The following is a 20,711-nucleotide window of genomic DNA, read 5'->3' as shown; positions in this document are numbered from 1 at the left end:
TTTAACTTTTCTGTGGTTAGTCTCCAACCTAGATCGGATAAAATTTTCTACATTCATTATAATTTTAAGGCAACCAGTTCTTTGCTCAGCTCTTAGCAAAGGCTCAATGAAAATCTTGATTCCAATCCAAATCCCACTTAGGATCCAGGTTCTCATACCTCATATGAAACCTTTATTATTAAATCCTTTTAAAAATCTCACTTCTAAGGGTAGAGGCATCTAAATATTATTTTAAGATGCAACTAAGAAAGCTACTAAAATGAGATCTGAAACCATCACGGAAATCAATGAACCACTTTTGTCTCTTCCTATCATCATGGATTCTGCTTTGAGGTTCTATGATTGTTATTGCTTTCAAAGGAAAAGGAAAATAAATCCCAACTACAGTACTAAAGCTCTTCTCTCTACTAAATAAATCCCTACTTTTAATAGTTCTGTTAAGAATGTCTACTTGTTGTAGTTGCTTATTAATTCCATGTAAAAAGTATATGGATGGATCTGTCTTCTGAGGGCTAGGGGGATGCTTTCTGGGATAAAAAGTATTAATGGAATATATTCCAATTAGTTCCCTAGTTAGCTACTTTTCTCTAATTATGTTTCTATCTAGGGAAAGTGCTAACCCTATATTTTCTGACACCTATCTCAAATTTTGATTTGAATATTTATTACAAATATACTAAAAGTAATACCTTTCTCAGCTCCCTATAAGTCTCAAGGACAATAGCTATTCCTTTAGCATAACTAGATTTCAGCTAGATGCTGGGAAGAAAGCAGTCTGATTAAACTGACTGACATGTATAGGCAATAGGCCCTTAGCTCTTGTAGTTATCCTTACTTAAAAAATAAAAAAGGCATTTATTTAATCAAAGTAATCAAATTTCAAGCAATGTAACAATCAAATGAAAAATTTTCAGGTATCATAGTTCAGCTCCCATAAGCCCTTTCTGCTTTTCACATATTTATGAAATTTTTAAATGTGTCCAAATTTTTCACAATAATCACCAGCTTTCATAGCAGTGGTGATGAGGGTTTTGATTACAGAGTACCAAAAGTAGTAATGGTTTTCAAGTAGAGGCAAGCCTGTACTGAGACAATTAAGCGTGTTAATTAATGTCACAAACTTACTTTTTTCTGTATTTCTCTTCAAGGAGCTGATAAGTCTGTGTCCCAATATGAAAAATCAATGAGTCCTTTTTGAAACCAGTGATGGAAGGGAAAGGGCTATTATAAAGAAATAAAGCATATATACAATACTTTTTTTTTAAAAGAAAAAAATACAAGATAAATTTATATTAAAAGAAATACTGAAAAGTAGGATAAAAACAAAATGATTAAGATAGGATTAGATATATAAATCAGTACTTTGAAATGTGGGCATAAGAATCATTTAACATGGAAAATAACAGTATGAAATTCGTTCATTTAATATAAACACAACAGAAAAATATCTACACAAAGTATATACATTTCCCCCCAAATGACACACTCAAGAGGCAATGGTTTTCTTTACATGTCTTGATAAGCTATAAAGGTGAACAGAAACAAAAACTTTCAGAGTGATAACAGTAAGATAAAAATCACAATTTAAACAATTTTAAAAATCAAAATGCATTAAACATGCTCTTATTAAACCTGAATATACCAAGACTGTATGCTAAGTGAAATATATTCTGGCATTAATTGGCAAAATGTTCTGTAATTAGGCTTCAAATATTACTTGTGGTATTTCAGTCAGAATCAGAAATTTCACATGCATTGTCATTAATTGTAGGATATGTTCGTAATCCTTGTTTTCTTGCAGTTCTAAGTTGCCTCAAATGTTCTTTCATATCTTGAGAAATATGGCAAATCCTTCCTTCTATACCAGGTACTGCCATTACTTCTGTTCTTTTATCTGATTTTTCTTCAAAGGCTGTGAAGAAGGTAAGTTTATTAAATTTAAAATGCAGTATTCATTCAATAAATATTTAGCAAGCAAGTATGGACAGTAATAATGTCTTTATAGTTTTTTTGTTACTTGAATTTTTTTCTAAATCCAAACTATCTTATTTACTATAAAAACATTTTCTTATTAGAATTTCTCAATGAGCCATTCTCCTTTATTCAAACTATAGAGTCATCTACAAATTTAAAGGATAAATATTGTCCTAATATAATCAGAATTCCACTCATTTTTCTTAAATGAAATTACAATTCAATATTCTTTCAGGAAACCTTATATCTTGATTTCTTTCCATTTCAGAAATGAATAAGAGAATAAAAGATGCATCCCAGATAGCTGCACTGGTGATGATAGGTGGACTGGTCACTCAGAAAGGTGACATTCTATTGCCAGAACTATATTTGAAGATTTTCCCCCACTGTAGGACCTATAGGATCTTGTGCTCCACAGGCATTGTCTTTGTGAACACAGGGTTCACCTCTATGCCATGATCTGGCATTAGGACTTCATAGAGAATATCAAGGAATAATGGAGTGGGGTGGAGATAGAACAGTAGTTCTATAATAGAATAAGTATGTCTCTTAATATAATAGTAATATAGTATAAGAATGATATTAGAAAATAAGTATTAGTTTATTAGTTTATAGATAAGAAGTAGAGAAGCTGGCTTGAGGAGGAATTGGAGTTTCAAATAGAGCCAAGAGCCAGTGTTAATTTCATATGTTGGCAGTTGTAACTGTTATTCTATGACAATTACACGCTCTGAGTATGGCATTCTGACAGCTGGCTTCTGGCATTTGACAGAGCTACATGCAGGTTCTTTTCTCTCACAGGGCTAGAGAAGGTAACATCTTTGCCTCTCTCTATCTCTGTCTGAGTTAAAGACTTGAAGGAGTGGAGTGTTTTCTTTTCTAACTTGGGGAAACACTATTCATTTATCTGTTACTGTTTATAGATTGGTTAAGCTTTGAAAAACCAAAGAAAACCTGGTCTTTGGTTTGGACTCTGAGTCTATTAAGACTCAGAGTCCTAACTTGATTCTTGTTGAGACTCAACCAGCTAGCCTTGGTTATCTTTATAACTCAAAGCAAAGTTAAAAATTATAGTGGTAGTTTTAGTTTAAAATAGTATAAAATTTTGTTAGTTAGATCAGGGAGGATTAGCATAGCCTGTGAACCACAGGAGAAGCGGTTCCTTGTGGAACCTGGGAGTTTATTTGAGTGGAGTTAGAATCCCTCAGAATTAGAAATCTTTTTACCCTTATATATTTTAAATAAATAGTTTATTTTTCTTAAACAAGAGTCTCTTCAGTGTTCCTTGTGCCTGGTCCTGAAGGGAAGTTCATCTTTGAGGCTCACTTCACTTTACCACTGAAAATACTTTTGATAACATCTATCAAAAGTATCAGGAATCAATTTTCAATCTTTATTTCCTTGGTCTTTGTTCTTATTTTTGTGTTTGCCTATATTATTTTTATAATAGTAATAATCTATAAGTAAAATAAGCATTTCTTTTTAATATAGAATAGTAGGACCAGATTGTGGAAAATATTGAAATTAATATATTTTCTGTTTCAAGAACAGTATTTTCCTGATTTCATGTTTGTAAACATCAAGATCATTAAATATTCCTTGAAATACTTCACAATATGCATATGAAATGTGATACACTAGAAGTTTCTTTGGTAATTAAAGGGTAAAGCTAGATACCTACTCTCTTCAGTATTTGATGTAGTTCTAGAAATGCTAGCAAAACCAATAAGATAAAGAAATGAAAAGTACAAGGAGGGACTAAAACTATCACTATTTGCTGATGCTATGCTAGTTATTTTTTATTTCAAAAAGATACTTTTGCATGGTATTACAAAAAGATCTTTCTATACCAGAAGCTTTCAAACTGTTTGGGTTTAGTCCACTCCCCAAAATTATTGGGGACCCCAAATAACTTGTTTATGTAGGTGATATCCTGATTACTGCTATGTAAAAAACTAAAACTGATGAATTTTAAAATATTTAACTCATTTAAAATAAAAATAATAAACACATCACATGGTAAGAGAAATGACATTTTTTAAAGTACATTTTTTTCCAAAACAAAGAAAAACAGTGATAAAAGTGACATTATTAGAAATATTTGCAAATATCTTTATTGTCTGGCTTAATAGATAGTTGAAATCTCATATCTGATTCCGTGTTCAATCTGCTACAATATGTTGTTTTGGATGAATTACATGAAAAAAAATCTAGCCTCAAACAGATATGTAGTTGGAAAAGAGAGGGGGCATTATTATCTATTAAAGATAAATGTTATTTTGAAAATAGTTTTGAACTTGATACCTTCAGGGATCCATAGATCACACACTTAGAATCTATGCCCACACTTTTTATATTTTTAGTATAAATGTGCTTTGTATTTTGTAAAGGTTTTTTTTCTGAAATTGAAATAACATTTTGGATATTTTTATTTTTAGCAAGATGATATTGATTTTTTCCTAATGATGAGACATCGTAGCATGCCAGAAACAACTTGTTCATTATGACTGATTTCTTGCATTAGCTGCTTTAATCTCTTTGACAGGATTTTATTAAAATTTCTGAATCAGTACTCATTAATGATATTGGTTTATTGTTCTTCTTTGCTCTATCCTTCCCTGGTTTAGGAATTAAGACTATATCATGGTAGGAATTTCATAGTGTTTTCTTTCTCAATTTTTAAGAATAGTTTTGTATATTTGTCATATTATATCATGATTTTTCCTATTACTTCTATGATTTGTTCTTTGATTCACTCATTTAAGATTTCATTGTTAAGCCTCCATGTCATTCCTTCAACTAATTACTATTTTTATTACATTATGTCTATAAAAGATGGTAACTATTTCTGTCTCTTTACATGTATTTTCAATGTCTCTATGCCCTAATTGTTGTTCTTCATCACTTTGTGATCCCATTTGGGGTTTCCTTAGCAAAGATCCCAGAGTGGCTTGCCATCTCCAGTTCATTTTATAGATGAGGAAACTGAATCAAAGATGAGTCTTCCTGACTACAGTCACAATACTCCATCCAGCACACCACTTACCTGCCCCATTATGCTAAAATATATAGTAACATTTTGTAAAAGTTCCACATAGTGCCAAGAAATAAACATATTCTTTGGTGTTCCCACTTAGAAGACATTATCATTGTTTTCGCTCTCATTTCTCTTACAATTTATTCACTTCTAGATTTTTTCCCTGTTGTTTATCTTTTTGTTATATTTGTCTAAATCCAAGAGAGGGATATTAAAGAATCTTGTTGTGTATGTCTTGTCATTCATTTTAATTTTTCTTTTATAAATTTTGATATATAGATTTGGATCATATAAATTTCATATTTCCATTTGTTTATGTTTCCTTCAAGGATAATATAGTTTCCTTGTTTATATCTACATTGTTGTGTATTTTTGTTTTTGCTTTGTTTAATAATATGACTGCAATCCCTGATTTTTTTGATTTACTTGGTGTATAATAAATTTTATTCTAGCCCCTCATTTTCATTTTGCATGTCCTAGTTATTAAGTTTTCTGTAATATTTTTTGTAAGCAACATATTGTGGTTTTTTTTTAAAAAAAACAGTTTGTCATTTATTTTCTTGGATTGTTTAAAGGCATTTGTATTTAGTTTTGAAAGTGTTGTTTCCTGCCCTTCATTTCTAATCCTGGGAATTTTATCTGATTAGAGTCCCTCTTCCTCTTTTAAAATAGTACTTTGTTCATATGATTTTGTTTAATCTACCTTAAATCAATTCTATTCTCCAAGCTCTCTTCTCCTCATCCTAAACCCACTCCAGTCTCATAATTCATCCTTTCTCCACATTTTAGAGTTTTGCTCATTTCTCTTTATTCATCTAATTTATCTAATCCTTTTAGTTATCTAATTATTCCCCTTTACCTTTTTTCTATTTTGTTAATTTAATTTTTTTCTGCACTTTTTTCGAAAAAAAAAAAAAGATTTCTTAACCTTGTTCTTATTCTCTTCTCTTGTCTACATATTTATTATTCCATTCATGTCATTTATTCCTTCTTTAATCTCAGTGTTTCTCATGAAATTAAAGCACCTAAAAAGGTTTGAGTTTCTTCTGCTAAACAATTTCTACAGTATTATCTTGTAATTCTTGCCTTCTCCTTCCCCTTTTTATTGTTGTCATTGTCCCTAATTCTTACAAGTATCAATTTCTATGGGAGGCATAGAAATATTGCTACATGGTAGAAATGTCTCTCAGCTGCCTATGTATTTCAGTTCTAGTCTTTGCTCTCCCCTTAATCATTATCTTTTCCTTTTGCAATGGAACCTCCTTACTAGGTTCAGGTCTTCCCATTCTTCTCAAAACTGGTTGTACCCGGTAGCTCAGATGTCATTTCTCCTGAGTCAGTATGCTATCAATAGATGTCCAATACTCATTTAGAGGAAGTAGTCTGAGAACCAAATCTCTGCAAATTATGCATATTGCAAAATTCCCCATTTCCAATTCAAGAATCTCTCCTCTCATGGGTGTTTTCCCTCTATCTTCCCTTGTATCTTCTACCTCTTCTCTTTCCTTTTATACACCTTCAAATTGTGCAGTTCACTCCCACAAAATATAGATTCACCTGTGAAGGAGGGGAAGGAATAAGTGGAGATGTTCAGTATATGGAATGCCAGACCTCTTCATTGCTTCTTTTTCTATTTTTTTATGTTCTACATTCATTTTTATTCTCTTAAATACTTTTCAAAAGCTCTCTCTTAATGGTTCCTATTTTAGTTTCCTTAACAACATGAGTATATTACTAGGATTTTTCCTTTTAATAGTATCTAGAGATGATTTATCTTATAACTTTTTCTTTGCTTGGTAGTTGTATTTATTCCCTTATCATATTTCTGTTATTTGAGGTAGCAGATAATCTATTTGTGTCTTTTTATTTTTTCTAGGAATGCTTCAAAATTCTCTCCCTTATTGAATGTTCATTTTTTTCATTGTTCATTAGGTCCAAGTTAGCAGGCTTTCATTTGGGGTTGTAGCTTGAATGCTTTTGACTTTTGGAATATATTTTCCTACTCCTTTCTATAGTATTCTTGTGCTATTTAAATTTTCCTTCCTTTACATTTATTAGTCTTTTACATGAAGAACTTGTTGTGTCACTGGAATTGTTCAATTTTCTACAATGAATCATGAAATTTGTGGCATTTTCCCCCCTTTAGAATATTCGTGGATTCTTTAAATTGATATTTTTCTGTATTTGGTTCTTAGAAGTTCTCTTGTATTATGTCTTTCATTATGGTGCCCATATTTTTTATGTTCTTCTGCAGTATCTATGATCCTTAAGATGTCTTTGCATTGTCTTTGAAATTGATGTGTTTTGCTTATATAAATATATGTTCTTTATTAACACTTCTCTTCTCTTTCAAATTGTCCTTTGCTTTAGTATATTTCTATATTTAATATACTAAAATATATATTCTAGTATATTTCTAGAGTTAGTTGTTCTATTTTTTACTTCTTTGGAGAGATTCCCCATTTCAAGTAGTGGATTCAAGTTTTTCTGTTTTACTAATTTCTTCTGTTATATAATCCCTAAAACTTTCCACTTATCTTTCTTTTAAACCTTTACCTTCTTTCTTAGAATCAATATTAAGTAATAGTTCCAAAGTAGACAGTCAGTAAGGGTAGGGCAGTTGGGCTTAAGTGACTTGCCTGGGATCACACAGCTAAAAAGTGTCTGGAGGTCAGATTTGAACAGAGGATCTCCTGTTTCCAAGACTGGCTCTCTATCTATTAAGCCACCTAGTTTCCCCTGTTTATTTAATTTAATTTATTTTAATTAATTTATTTTATTTTAAGATGTTTAATTTTCTCTTTAACCACTTAGGGACATCTTGCTGTCATTCCTTGCTCTCTTGATAATCCATATGATTCTGTTTTCATCAGATCTTGGTTCAATTTCCCTTGTTTTGCAATATTAATTTAGAGACATTTGCCATGTTTCCTTAGTAACAATCTTTCTTTCAAAATAGAAGAGAATATCTTTCCTATTGATTCATCTGCTTATGCACTAGATATTTATCTGACTTTTCTTCCTCCTGAGATCATTGGTGGTTTTAATCTTTTTTCCTTATAGTCATTCTCTAATTGTCCCTTTCTGACTCCTTCCCTTATGATGACACATCCCCTGAAATACATACATATATATATATATATATATATATATGTGCATATATATGTATAATTCATCTCAGTATCTTCCTATATTGGGGATGATAAAAGTTGATGAAGATAGTTCAATCAAGATGATAAAAGTCATGAGGATAGTTCATAAGAAAACTTGGAGGAGAAGAAAGTGGGAAAGAAAAGCTTTTTAAAGTATTCTGTTTCTGTTGATTATATCCAACAACTACCTGACTTGTGTTAAGTACATCTATGGAGACACATATTCTTAGATACAGGTCTGCTGCAATCAAGAAAATGTTGGATTTCTGTATGTTTTTAACTCCCTTTTTAAAAAATTCCAAATCATTGTACATAGATATTTTGCAAGCAAATCATGCACATGACTCTTTCAATAGAAATGTAAATATAATAATTAAGTGTTAAGGGGGCAAGCTGGTTGACTCAGTGGATGAGTCAGGCCTAGGGATGGGAGGTCCTGGGTTCAAATTTGACCTCAGACACTTCCTAGCTATGTGACCCTAGGCAAGTCACTTAACCTCCGTTGACTAGCCTTTACCACTCTTCTGCCTTGGAACCAATACACAGTATTGATTCTAAGATGGAAGGTAAGAGTTTTTTAAAAATTAAGTGTTAATATGCAATAATGGATACACCATTGTTTTTTTCCATTGTATGCACTATTGAATATATGTGAATAAGCATTTCCTCAAAGCAAAGCAAAATACTTAACTAGGTTTTTTTTTTCATCAAAAAATTTGTCTGTTGTTTACTTTAAACAGCCTAGAATAAAGAAATCATAACACATTTTAAAGATGAGAATTTTACTTTATGATCAAGCACATTTATAATGGCCTCAGGCTTTATCCTAAGTGACTTCTTGGGGGAGAGAACAAGACTATGCTAAATTCCCTTTCATCCAGTCCTGGTGTAAGCTCATATGTTCCTTGGTGCCCCATCCTAGTTCCCTCTGTTTAGTTCACTGTCAGTATACTCTCACAACTTCCTATGCATCCTCTTCTGCAAGTAGGACAACACTAAGTTGCCATAAATGGTGAGGTGAGGGTAGACATAGGCTATGCTAGCAGAAAGTGCAAGAAAAGCAAGAAATTGTGAATCTCAGAGCCAGTGGGTAAGGTTGTGCACCCTGTAAAAAGTGTAGGAGCTAGGGAGGGTGAGAAGCAGTCCCGGGCAGGGGAATTACATATTAGAGTTCTCAACTGTTAATTCATAAGCTTGTTACCTTGTTAGGCTTCTTGATGTTAGCCTATGGAGAAAGCCATAATTGCTCTATTACTGACACATAATTGTTCTTTTGAGGATTTCTTTAAGAGGTGGTAGGCCAAAATAAAATTATCCTCCATCTTGTTGGTCTCATAACCTAGTTGACCTGATTTCAAATTACTTCCTCCTCTTCTTTATACTTTTAAAATCCTACTGGATCTTCAAGAACTTCCAAATCAAATTTTACTGTTAACATAATGCTTTTCCTGACTGTCTCAGCCTGAAGTGATCTCTTCTTCCTCTTCTTCAGTCCTATGGTAATTAGTGTTTATTCATTCAATTTAGAAATTAGTTTTGTATTGTCTTATGACACTTTCTATTATTATAATGAACTATTCTTTAAATATTTTACTATTGTTTAACTTTTTCCAGTATTTATGGCTTGCTGCTCCAAAAGAGGGTCCTTGAAGGCAAGGACCAAACTTTTCAAATATTCCCTTAAATATGTTTTTCCATATTGTAGGTGTTCAAAAAATACCTATCAATTCAGTTTCATTTAAAATGGAGTCACTAAGAACTTACTGAAAAATTTTAAGCAAAAAAGTAAACTGATAAAAAAAATAGTGTTATAGTACTCCAAGATCTTAAGAATTTTAATTAGAATGGCAATAATAATGATAATGACAACAATAGCATTATATTATGCTTTACATTTTTCAAAGCACTTTACATATGCTATTTTTTTCATCCTTACAACACTGTGAAGTGCTATCATTATTCCTACTTTACAGATGAGGAAACTGAGTTTAAATGACTTGTCCAAGGTAACACAGAGTTTCAATAGCTGAGGCAGGATTTGAAATCAGAATCACCTTAATCCAAGTTCAATACTTTACCCACTGGTCCACCCAGTTCCCACCCCTACCCCACATTGAAATAAACTGCAAAGGAAGGGACTGAATCAAGAAATTATGGAGATAGAAATGGTAGGCCAATACATGTGGAAGGCAAAAAATATAAAGAAGTTAAAGATTGCTCTGAAAATCCCAGTCTGGGTAACTAGTAAAATAGTGGGACTACTAAAAGAAAAGGGAAGTCAGGTATTTTATCATTTAACCTATATCGATATGAATTCAGTTTATGACAGCAAGTTGCTGGTGAGACATTCAAATGAAAATGTCTAGTAAGCAGCTGAAAAATCAGGACTTTGTCAAAGGTCCTATAAACAGGCAGTCTTTAGAGGAATCTATCTATAGCCACATGAAAAAATGTTCCAAATAATTACTGATTACAGAAATGCAAATTAAAACAACTGAGGTACTACCTTACTACACCTAGCAGATTTCCTAATATGACAGAAAAGGAAAACAATAAATGTTGCAGGGCATGTGGGAAAACCAAGACATTAATATACTTATGGTGAAGTTTTGAACTGATCCAACCATTCCAGAGAGCAACTTGGAACCATGCCCAAAGAACTATTAAATTGTATATACTGTTGAGCCAGCAAAACCACTACTAGGTTTATACCCCAAAGAGATTTTTTTAAAGGAAAAGGACGTATTTATACAAAAATATTTATTGCAACTCTTTTTGTGGTAGCAAAGCACTGGAAATTGAGGGGATGCCCATAAATTTGGGGAAAGGCTGAGCAAGTTATAAAAAATCATTTTAATGCAATACTATTACATGATGAACAGGATGATTTCAGGAAAATCCTGGAAAGACTTACATGAACTGATAAAAATGAGAAAAGCAGTAATATTGTACAATGATCAACTGTGAATGATTTAGCTATTCTCAACAATACAATGATCCAAAACAATTCCAAAGGACTCATGATGAAAAATGTTACACACCTCTAGAGAAAGAACTGATAGAAACTAGTAGATGAAAACATACCATTTTCACTTTATTTTCTTCATGATTTTTAAAAAATATTGTCTTTATCCACAACATGAAGTAGAGAATATAGAAATGTTTTATACGATAGCACAGGTATAAGACTATGTCAAATTGCTTATCATTTCAGGGAGGGAAAAGAAGGGAAGGAGAGGATTTGTATCAATGAATGCTAAAAATTATTTTTATATGTAATTAGAGAAAAATAAAATGTCACTGAAGAGTTTAAAAAGTAGAAAAAGGAGGACCTTGGTTCAGGAAAGAACTTGGAACTGAATCTTAATTCTTTAGGAATCATTTGAATAAAAGTGATAGCTAAAGTCACAAAAATGGACAAAATCTCAAAAGGAAAGTAAATAAAGAAGCAAAGTGTCAAGGACAAAACCATAAGGAGGGATAATATTTAAAGGATAGAAAAAATTAGAAGTAGGATTATATATCATCAACAGGAAAAACATTACAAGATGGAGGATTTTGCAAGCCAGACTTGACTCAGTGTGAAAAGGGAATTCTTGGTTCTCTTTGTCTATTCTGAGTTTACACTTGTGAAAGGGAATCCTTTATTCCCTTTGTCTATTTTGAGTTAACACTTGGTTAACAATAACTTAAGTACCCCTGCTTAGTACCTCATTAGATTGTGAAGACAGGATTAACTCTACTTTGTCTACTTTTGAATTGAATGAACAAAAGCTTGAACAACCTACTTAGCACTAGGTGGAGGAGCTCTCCACCCTTTCAATTCAATCAGCCAGGAAATGAGAATTCACACCTCAATTAGCCAGGAATCTGTGAACTTTTTTGATGAATATTCACCTCTCCAGAAGGTGAGAAGTGGTTCCCACAAACAATGCCCTCTAGGCATTGCTGGGCAATTTGGAAGCTGTGATTGGGCCCTTGTGAAAAGGGGAAGGGACAAGAAGCAACTATAAAAGGCTAGAAAAGTCAACTCCAAGAAGGAAGTCAGCTTCAGCTTGAGTCATTGTCTTGACCTGCCTCTTCAAGGGAACTTGGGTTAGGTAGCTTCCCATCTTCTGGAGAGAGTTTAATTCTGGTTGAAGGTCAACAAGACCTGGCTGAGTCTAGCACCAGAGCAATATTTAGTTAGACAGGCAAATGTCTTTTGTATTTCTCTGCTTTCACTCTTTCTACCTCTTTTGTAAATAAAAGCTATTAAAGTCATTTCAACTTTAAGCAAGAATACTTTGAATCAGCAGTCACTATTTATATTTATAATTTATATTATTATATATAATTTATATAAACCATTAAAATTTAATTCTTACATCAGGCTGGTCCAGTGGCTCAAGTACAGGGCTATTAAGTACTAAAACACCTATAGTCCATCTGGCATTTCACATAAGAAAGTTTACTGAACCATGGCATGAAAAGGATATTTGGCAAGGATACAATATTGATTCACTTTGGTGTAGCTTTCCTACCTCTGCATTTGCCATGGTGGCATGCTCAGAATCAAGCCTGAGAGAGGAACTTTTGGCTCTTTGTGCACTGTGTTAAGTCTCAAGGACTGTTTCAATACTTTTTGGAAAGAACTAGCTCTCTTTTGAAGTACAGTAACCCATTTCCAACTGCCTCCTGGACATATTGAGTTGGATATCCTATAGGCATGTCACACTCAACATGTATAAAACAAAACTCATTATCTTTACCCTTTGAACTTTTCTAGTGAAGGGCACTTCCATCTTTCCAGTCATCCAATCTCACAACTTTAGCATCCCTCTTTAATCTCACCAACTCCAGATATCGAATCCACTGACAAATCTTGTCATTTCTATGTTCACAACTTTTCTCATATATATCCTCTTCTCATCACTCATATATATAGTCATAACCCTAGTTTAGGCTCTCTTCATCTCTTGCCTGTATGGCTGCAATCGCTTTCTAACTTGTCTATGTACTTCAAGTTTCTCCCCACTCAAAATCCTCCTTCTCTCTGCTGATTTTTCTAAAATTTGTGATTTTTCTAAAATTTGGTCTATGTCACCTTGTTGCTCAATGCATTCCGGTAGGTCCTTCTTATCATCAGAATCAAATATGTACTTATTGTTTGCCATCTCAAGCTCTCCACAACCTGATTCCTTCCTTTCTTTCTGTTGTTCTTACTGTTACTCCCTGCTAGGTACTCTGCAACCACATTAGCTTATTTGTAGTTCTTTGAACACAATATTTCACCTCCGGTCTCTATACCTTGTTTCTTCAGCAATTAGAACAGTGCCTGGCACATAGTAAGCATGTAACAAATCCTTGATGACTCTCATGGTAAGCAGCAAATGTTTTTTGGAGAGATTGGATTGTATATCAGTGGTCAAATACTACAATAATCAAGAGGACTAAAGAAAGGTCATTAGAATTGGTGACTAGATTAGAGTAGTTAGAGTGAAAAGGGTAAAAGTCAGATTAAGAAAATGGATGAAATAAAGAAATAGAAACAGTACTTGATAAATTATTCAATTATGATGAAGTGTTAGCAACAAAGGAAACAGGAGTGTTATTTTATGAGGCAAAAGGTCCAAAGGAGATGCATTTTTATTTCTTTGTTAAGATGTGGTAATCCTGACTACTTCTGAAGATTGAAAGAAAACCCTAGAGAAATTAAAGATGAAGAGTAAACACCTAGAGGGAAAGGAGGTGAACAGTTGAAGACACAAACTGAGGAGAGAGCTCATTTAAGAAAATTTAGGGGATTAGAGGAGGATTCTTTCAAATTGGAGATAATTTGTCAGACCAACAATCCCCATCTAAAAATCTAAAACTCACTTGTGAATTTCAAGTTAAAAACAAACAAATAATTATAATGGAAATTTGCCAGTGGGAGAGAGTAGCATCCTTTTATTTGCTATGAAGCCAGAAAAGGCTATCTCTTTATGACTGGTAGACTACTACTGCCTCACTCTCTTTCTTGTTATATCCAGAGGGTGAAGATCTTATACAGTTTTCTCACAGCACAGATGCCATGAAACAAATTAGGAAGGAGTTCTACTTCTCTCCTGTGGCGTGGGAAGTTTATGTTTCTGTTCTATTTCATTTGTTCCCCACAAGACCTGAGATTTCCAGTCCTAGAGACCTAGGAGCCAGGATTCTGGTAGATGTTGCAGCCAGTGGGAAACCCTTAAAAAGTCAGGGTGCCTGGGATTCAAGCCCAAGAGGGATTTTGGACTTGGAAGTGGGACCCTGTTATACCAGAAATTATTTTCTAATCGCCTTCCCTCTCCAGAAAGTGAAGTAGTAATATTTAGGGAGGAGTAGAGAATTATATCTTTCATGTATAAATTTGTGTATTTTTTTATTAAATCTCTGAAGTAAATATTGCTTTGTAAAAACTAATCTGTTAGTGGTTAAATATAACTGGGCTTTAGGTTACCTTTACAATTAGAAAAACACCACTGATGAGGGGCTAAAGCCAATGGCAGAAACCAGACCTTTTAAGGATAAGAGAGAACCTTTAGGAAAGGGTGAAATTTGACAAACCTGGCTTTCAGGCAGTGGGATTCAATGTGGCCACAAACAAAATGAACAAAAAAAAAAACAGAAATTCCAAAAATGAAAGTTTAATCTCAGCACTCTTGAAAACCTTATGTATATTACCTTTGAAACATTGTGACTATTTTTTGCTATGTCTATTAGATAGAGTCTGAATCCCATATTTCAACAGCAATTACAGTGTTCATTTGGAATTTTCCCTTTCCATTTATATACTACATTCTCCAAAGAATATAGAACATTACATTACTAGATTTCCTCAAAGTTAATAGTGATATGAAGAATCTTTCTGCAATTTCCATGACAACTGAAGAACTCTGAACAATGCCAAAGGTGTGTGCTTTGTCCTGTTGAGAGATTTGGCAATTCACACAGCAAGAATAATGGATAATAAATGGGTCACTTGTCTCACAGATTAAAAGCCACAGGGTCATAAATGGACAACAGGAAGTCCAAAACCCAGCAGGATGATTAAATGGTTCAGTTATTTGACCAGAAATTGAAACAGCACAAACAAGAGTATTAATTTTTGATATGAGTACATCTCCAACATCATCACATCAAGTGATGATTGATATAAAAATGAATGTGAATCATCACTGAATGAATGCTTTCTATTAAAATGTCATGAGTAAGTTATTTTCTGTAAAATAAAATGCCAATTACCTGTAAATGATGCTGATTTAGACATAGTAATTAAGTTCATTCGATGGCCTGAAAGGCACTGCTTCCTACCCTGCACAATTTTGATTGATTCAAAGTGATTGAGAACCACTGTAGAAAGTGTCTGTGCTGTTTCTGTATCAAACATTCGAGGACAACTTTTAAGCATTATATAACCATCCTTCCCCTGAAAAATTTAAAAAAAAATCAGTTATCCATTTTAGGTAATACAATGCAAAGGACAATTTAAAATTTTTATATTTCCCTTTAAATAATGACATATAAACATTCACTGATATGCATTCAAAGAGACATTTCTAAATGTGTGTGCTAATATACTCAAAAAGTCCTTCCCACTCCCAATGCTTAATTCTGGTCCCTTTGACTCTATTATCTAGCAGTCTAAAGCCTGTCTAGGCAGGAAGTTCTTACAAATGAGCCTTAGCAGGCCTAACTTTGTGCATAATCAAAAGTTGCTATAATTAATAAAATGCATTTAAACAAATTAGAAATATTTATAAAATGAAAATTCAGAAACCCATTCTTTCTAGTAAACATACCTAAGAAAACTGACAACTGATTTAAAAATAACTTCAAAAACAAGATGTATGACTGAACTATTGTATTTTTAATACAAATACAAAAAGTACAGTGATTATAATAGGGCCATAGATTCAAATAATGAAAAAATTAAATTCAAAATGTAGAAAACAATTGAAAATAAGCTGATAATATTTACTGAAACCAATGGTAAAATGGAATCATCAAAAAATAGTCTTCACTTTACAAAAGACCTTTCCAGATATTGATTTACTTCTGAATAATAATTTCAAAAGAACCAAATCTCACATTTGCAATGTATTCCTTAATAGCAAGAAGATACACTTTTTTTTTCCTTAAGTATTGTCCTTGAATTTTTACAGTGTCTCTTATAATTCGGTGTCCTGGCTCTGCCTCTGGATCAAATCCAAATTCCATTCCTGCAACTTGAGGAAATCTGAAATTTAAAAAGGTATGCTCTAATATTATTGTTATCTATCAAAAGGTATATAAATGTGAAATAAATAGTTTTAGAAAATATAAATGAATATATTTTATTAGCTAGTTAAAAGTGAGAATTACCAAAATTAGTTACTTTCAAGAATCCCAAATAATAAGATACAACTTTTTTAATTGGTAATACTCAAAACAGATAGATAAATATAACAAATATAGATTTTTTTCCCTTAAAGGTATTCTAAAATACCAGAGGAAAAGAATCAATGTAGAGAAATGTAAGACTGGAAATATATAAGAACAAGAGTAGTTTCCCAATAGATAAGATGAAAGGATATTAACAGGTATTTTTCAAATAGAGACATGCAAACTATCAAGAACCATATGAAAAAGTGCTCCAAATCACTAATAATTAGAGGGATATAAATTAAAACAACTTTTGAGGTTTCATCCTCATACTCATGAGACTACCTAAAATAACATACAGAGAAAATGCTATCAGGGAGCTATGGGAGAACAAGAATCCTCATGTAATGTTGGTGGAAGTGTGAATTGATTCAACCATTTGGGAAATCATTTTGGAACTACACCCCAAAGTCACTAAACTTTGGCTTTTGGGACTACCAATATCACTCTAGATGCATACTATAGAGTTTCAAAGAAGCAAAGAATGGAGAGAGGAAGAAAGGAAAATAAGTAAAACATTTTAAAACGCACTAGAAAAAACCAAGTTCAAATCAAAACTGGAAATAAACAGATCTTATTACTAAATAAATTAAATATGCCCTTTAAAAACTGTATAACTGAAGTTCAGTTTCATGTGCAGTCCTTTATAATCTTCTCTGTACACTGAATTATTCCTTTTTTTGATAATTATATTCATAAAAATGTTAAAAAAACTTAAAAAAGAAAGAGAAAGAGATAGCTTGTCTCCTATAAAATATTTATATTCTAAAACTGTATATAAAAAAACAAAAAATAAAATATAGCTATAAAAGTAAAAAATACCTTTCTGATTAACATTACAACCACCACTAAAAAGTATATAATATTTTAATAAGCACACATATCCACATGGCTCTATGCAAAATAATGTGCCAGTTTTGTGAAACTGACAACAGGGGCACTGGAGAGCACATAAAAGGGCTTAAAATACAGAAAACCACAAATATTGGACAAATTAAAACAATTTACATGCTGTATAAACTGTCAGAAAAATAAATACCAAACTTGATTGAACTATATGCTCAGAAAATTGTTGAGGCAGAAGAGATCACCTTTTTTAGTTACTTCATGAAGGATGTGGAAAGTGGAATTTCAAGTGTTCTTTAAATAATGAAAGGAAGGAGCTTGATGACCTTGGTGTGAGAAAATGTTCTGAGCATAGTGTACCTCACAAAGAAGAGCAAGAATGGAAAAAGGAGCAAAATAAAGAAATTTACCTGGTAGAGAAGAATGTTTCTACAAGAAAGAAACAAAAATAGTAAACAGAGTCTAAAATAGGTATTGGAAAAACTTAACAAGGAAGGCAAATTATCCTCTTTCTAATGAGAAAACAACTTTTGCTGCAGTCAGGATGGTAGGGTAGTATTAGAGGTAATAGTATTATTCAACAAAAGAGTAGTGTTAGAAGCAAGAAGTGAAGTTAGGGTACAGTTACAGAATTCTAGAGATGGAAGGAACCATAGCTACTTATGTTACTTCCCCATCTTATAGGCTAAGAAACTCAGGCTCACAGAAAATAAGGACTTGCCCAATGTCACATAACTAAGGAATGGTCAAGGTCACTAATTCCTAAACCACTGATTATTTCATTATATCAGGGTACTTTAAAGTAGCTCAAGATGACTTTTTGGTGATAACGTTAGAAAGATTAATAAGCGGAAGACACACTGCTTTATGGGTTCCATAAGAAAGACATTTCTTCCCTTATAGTCAATATTCTTATCAAAAAGGCTTTTCAGTTCAATTTTGTTAAACCATATTTCTAAAAAAAAATTCATCAATTGTATTCTCAAACACATTTATTTTTAAATTCTTACCTCCTCTCTTAAAATCAATATTATGTATCTGTTCCAAGGCAGAAGAGCAGTAAGGAATAGGAAATTGAAATCAAGTTATTTACCCAGGGTCACACAGTTAGAAAGTACCTGAGGCCAGATTTGAACCCAAGATCTTCTATTTCTAGGCCTGGCTCTCTATCCACTGAGTCACCTAACTACTTCCTCAACACGTTTTGAAGGCCATTTAAAATAAACTATTATTTACAAATGCTCTGAAATATTCTCATTTATTTTCCTCTATTATTTAAATTTTTTTCTCTAATTATTTTCAGTATTGCCACATAGTAACTGCCCTTTACGTTTAATGATAATTTTGAAAATATTTTCATATCTATTATCTTATTTTATCCTCACAACAGTTCTATTATGTTAGTAAAAAAAGGTATTATTATTATTCCTATTGGAGATGAGAAAACTACTATAAGATGAAAGGATATGAATATTACCAGATAGTAAGTAGTCAGGCCAAGTGCAGGCCTCTTAGCTCTTAGTCCTCGGCTTTTTTGATTAAACTTACTATATATAACTTTAAATTATTTTAAACAATAATAGAAACTTAATTTTTAATTGACAAAAACACAGTCTATTTATAAATTTAGTTTCAAAGAGGTTTTTAGTTCACCAACATGAATTCAAGAGGAATTACTAATTTAGAACCCAAAAACTTACTTAATCATCAAGGAAAACTCACTCATCAGTTTTGTTTCCTTTGACTAGTAATCCTACATATTTTTCCTCTACCATGTCTCTTTTATCCAGTATTCTGAATAAATAAGAACCATTCTTTTCTTGAATCTATAACTCTGTGGTTAGGCCAAATATAATAACTATAAGCTAAGTGAATAGTCTTTCTTAGAGAGTATTTATACAAAACATGCCATAGTATCTATTCCACTACTACAAGCCAACCTAATAGAATATTACCCCTGCTTCTTCCCAGCTCTCCTCAGGTCAACCTTATAATCTTGAAAATTCAGGCTATTAGAGAGGTATAAAGAACTCCTTTTCTTTAGTCTACTTCTTATGCAGGTGGAGAAAGTCTCTTGCTTAGTCCATTTGCTTATACCCCATCACTACTAGGAAATAGGAAGAGTAAGTAAATAAAATGGGTAAATCTTTTTCCAGATCTTCCAACAATGGCAGATTTCTTAACAAGCTTTACAGGAGAGACATGTATGTTCATACACATTACAAAAGGAAATGGATAGACCCCTCTGATCTTTCTGATCTATTTCTGGCACTAACATGAAAGTCAAGCAATTTTAATTTTCATCATAATTTACCAATAAAAATATCCTCTTTCTCCTGCACTTGAGGAAAAAAAATATTCATTTTTAAATAAACTAATCTTTACTGAGCACCTATTCAATGTGCTAAGTACATAGGCCATACAAAAATAAATAAAATTACAATCTCTGAATGAAGGTCACCTCTTGAAATCTACCTCTGTGGCTCCATCTTTTTTTATTTTAGGGTTCCCCTCATGTCCCAATTATAGAAGAGATGAGAAATCAATTCAGATTAGTAAAACAACTATATTTATTGATTTAATCCAAGAAAATAAAAGTGTGTATAATAAATGTGTATGTATACATATATGTAAATATATATACACACCCATATATTTATATGTATTCCTTTCTATGAAACTATCGTAATCTCTCCAGTAAAAGATTTTTAATTAATCTAAATAATACATATGCACATAAAACAAGAAGAGAAAGATCTATAAAATTTCATATAAGATACACAAAATAATGGAAAACACATTCTCTTCTCTATTTCCTTCTCTATTTTTTCCTTCTATTCACACTCTGTTATCAACCAACCAATTAGCAAGAATTTAGTGTCTATGTATTCTAGGCTTTTTAAATGACCATTGCAAAGTCACAGTGATAAGAAAAGGCCACTATAATAGACTAGGCAAGAAGTAATGGGGGCCTGCACATCATGGCAGCAGTTCCATAGGAGAGATGGAGAAGAATAGAGAGATGTTGAAAAGATACAGATGATAAGCCTTGGCAAGGGGCTAGGTATATGGGGAGAATCCAGTATAATAGTGAGACTGACCCTGGGTGACTGGCAAGACAGTGGTGACTTGGACAGTACTAAAGAAGTTGGGATGAGGAGAAGACTAGAAAAGAAAAATAATGAGTTCTGTTTTGGACATGTGGAATTTGACATGTTTATATCATATAGAAGCACAAAATGTCCTGCAGGTAGTTGGAAATAGTAGATTGGAGG

At 32.5% G+C, this 20,711-nt stretch overlaps 1 protein-coding gene across 1 annotated transcript in view; it reads right to left on the bottom strand.

The window, feature by feature from the left end:
• Nucleotides 1-1,727: 1,727 nt before the first annotated feature.
• LOC123231464 (mannosylglucosyl-3-phosphoglycerate phosphatase-like) overlaps nt 1,728-20,711 on the bottom strand; it is an 83,538-nt gene continuing 64,554 nt past the window's right edge. Inside the window, exons 6-8 of the mRNA XM_044657722.1 lie at nt 16,258-16,405; nt 15,412-15,595; nt 1,728-1,912 (exon numbers count right to left, since the gene is read on the bottom strand). Coding sequence (XP_044513657.1) covers nt 1,728-1,912; nt 15,412-15,595; nt 16,258-16,405 — 517 coding nt within the window. The remainder of the gene's footprint in view (nt 1,913-15,411; nt 15,596-16,257; nt 16,406-20,711) is intronic.

Source organism: Gracilinanus agilis, chromosome 1 (assembly GCF_016433145.1).
Source record: "Gracilinanus agilis isolate LMUSP501 chromosome 1, AgileGrace, whole genome shotgun sequence".
Lineage (NCBI taxonomy): Eukaryota > Metazoa > Chordata > Mammalia > Didelphimorphia > Didelphidae > Gracilinanus > Gracilinanus agilis.
Note: the sequence above shows the minus strand (reverse complement) of the source record. Positions and strands in the feature narration are given on the sequence as shown.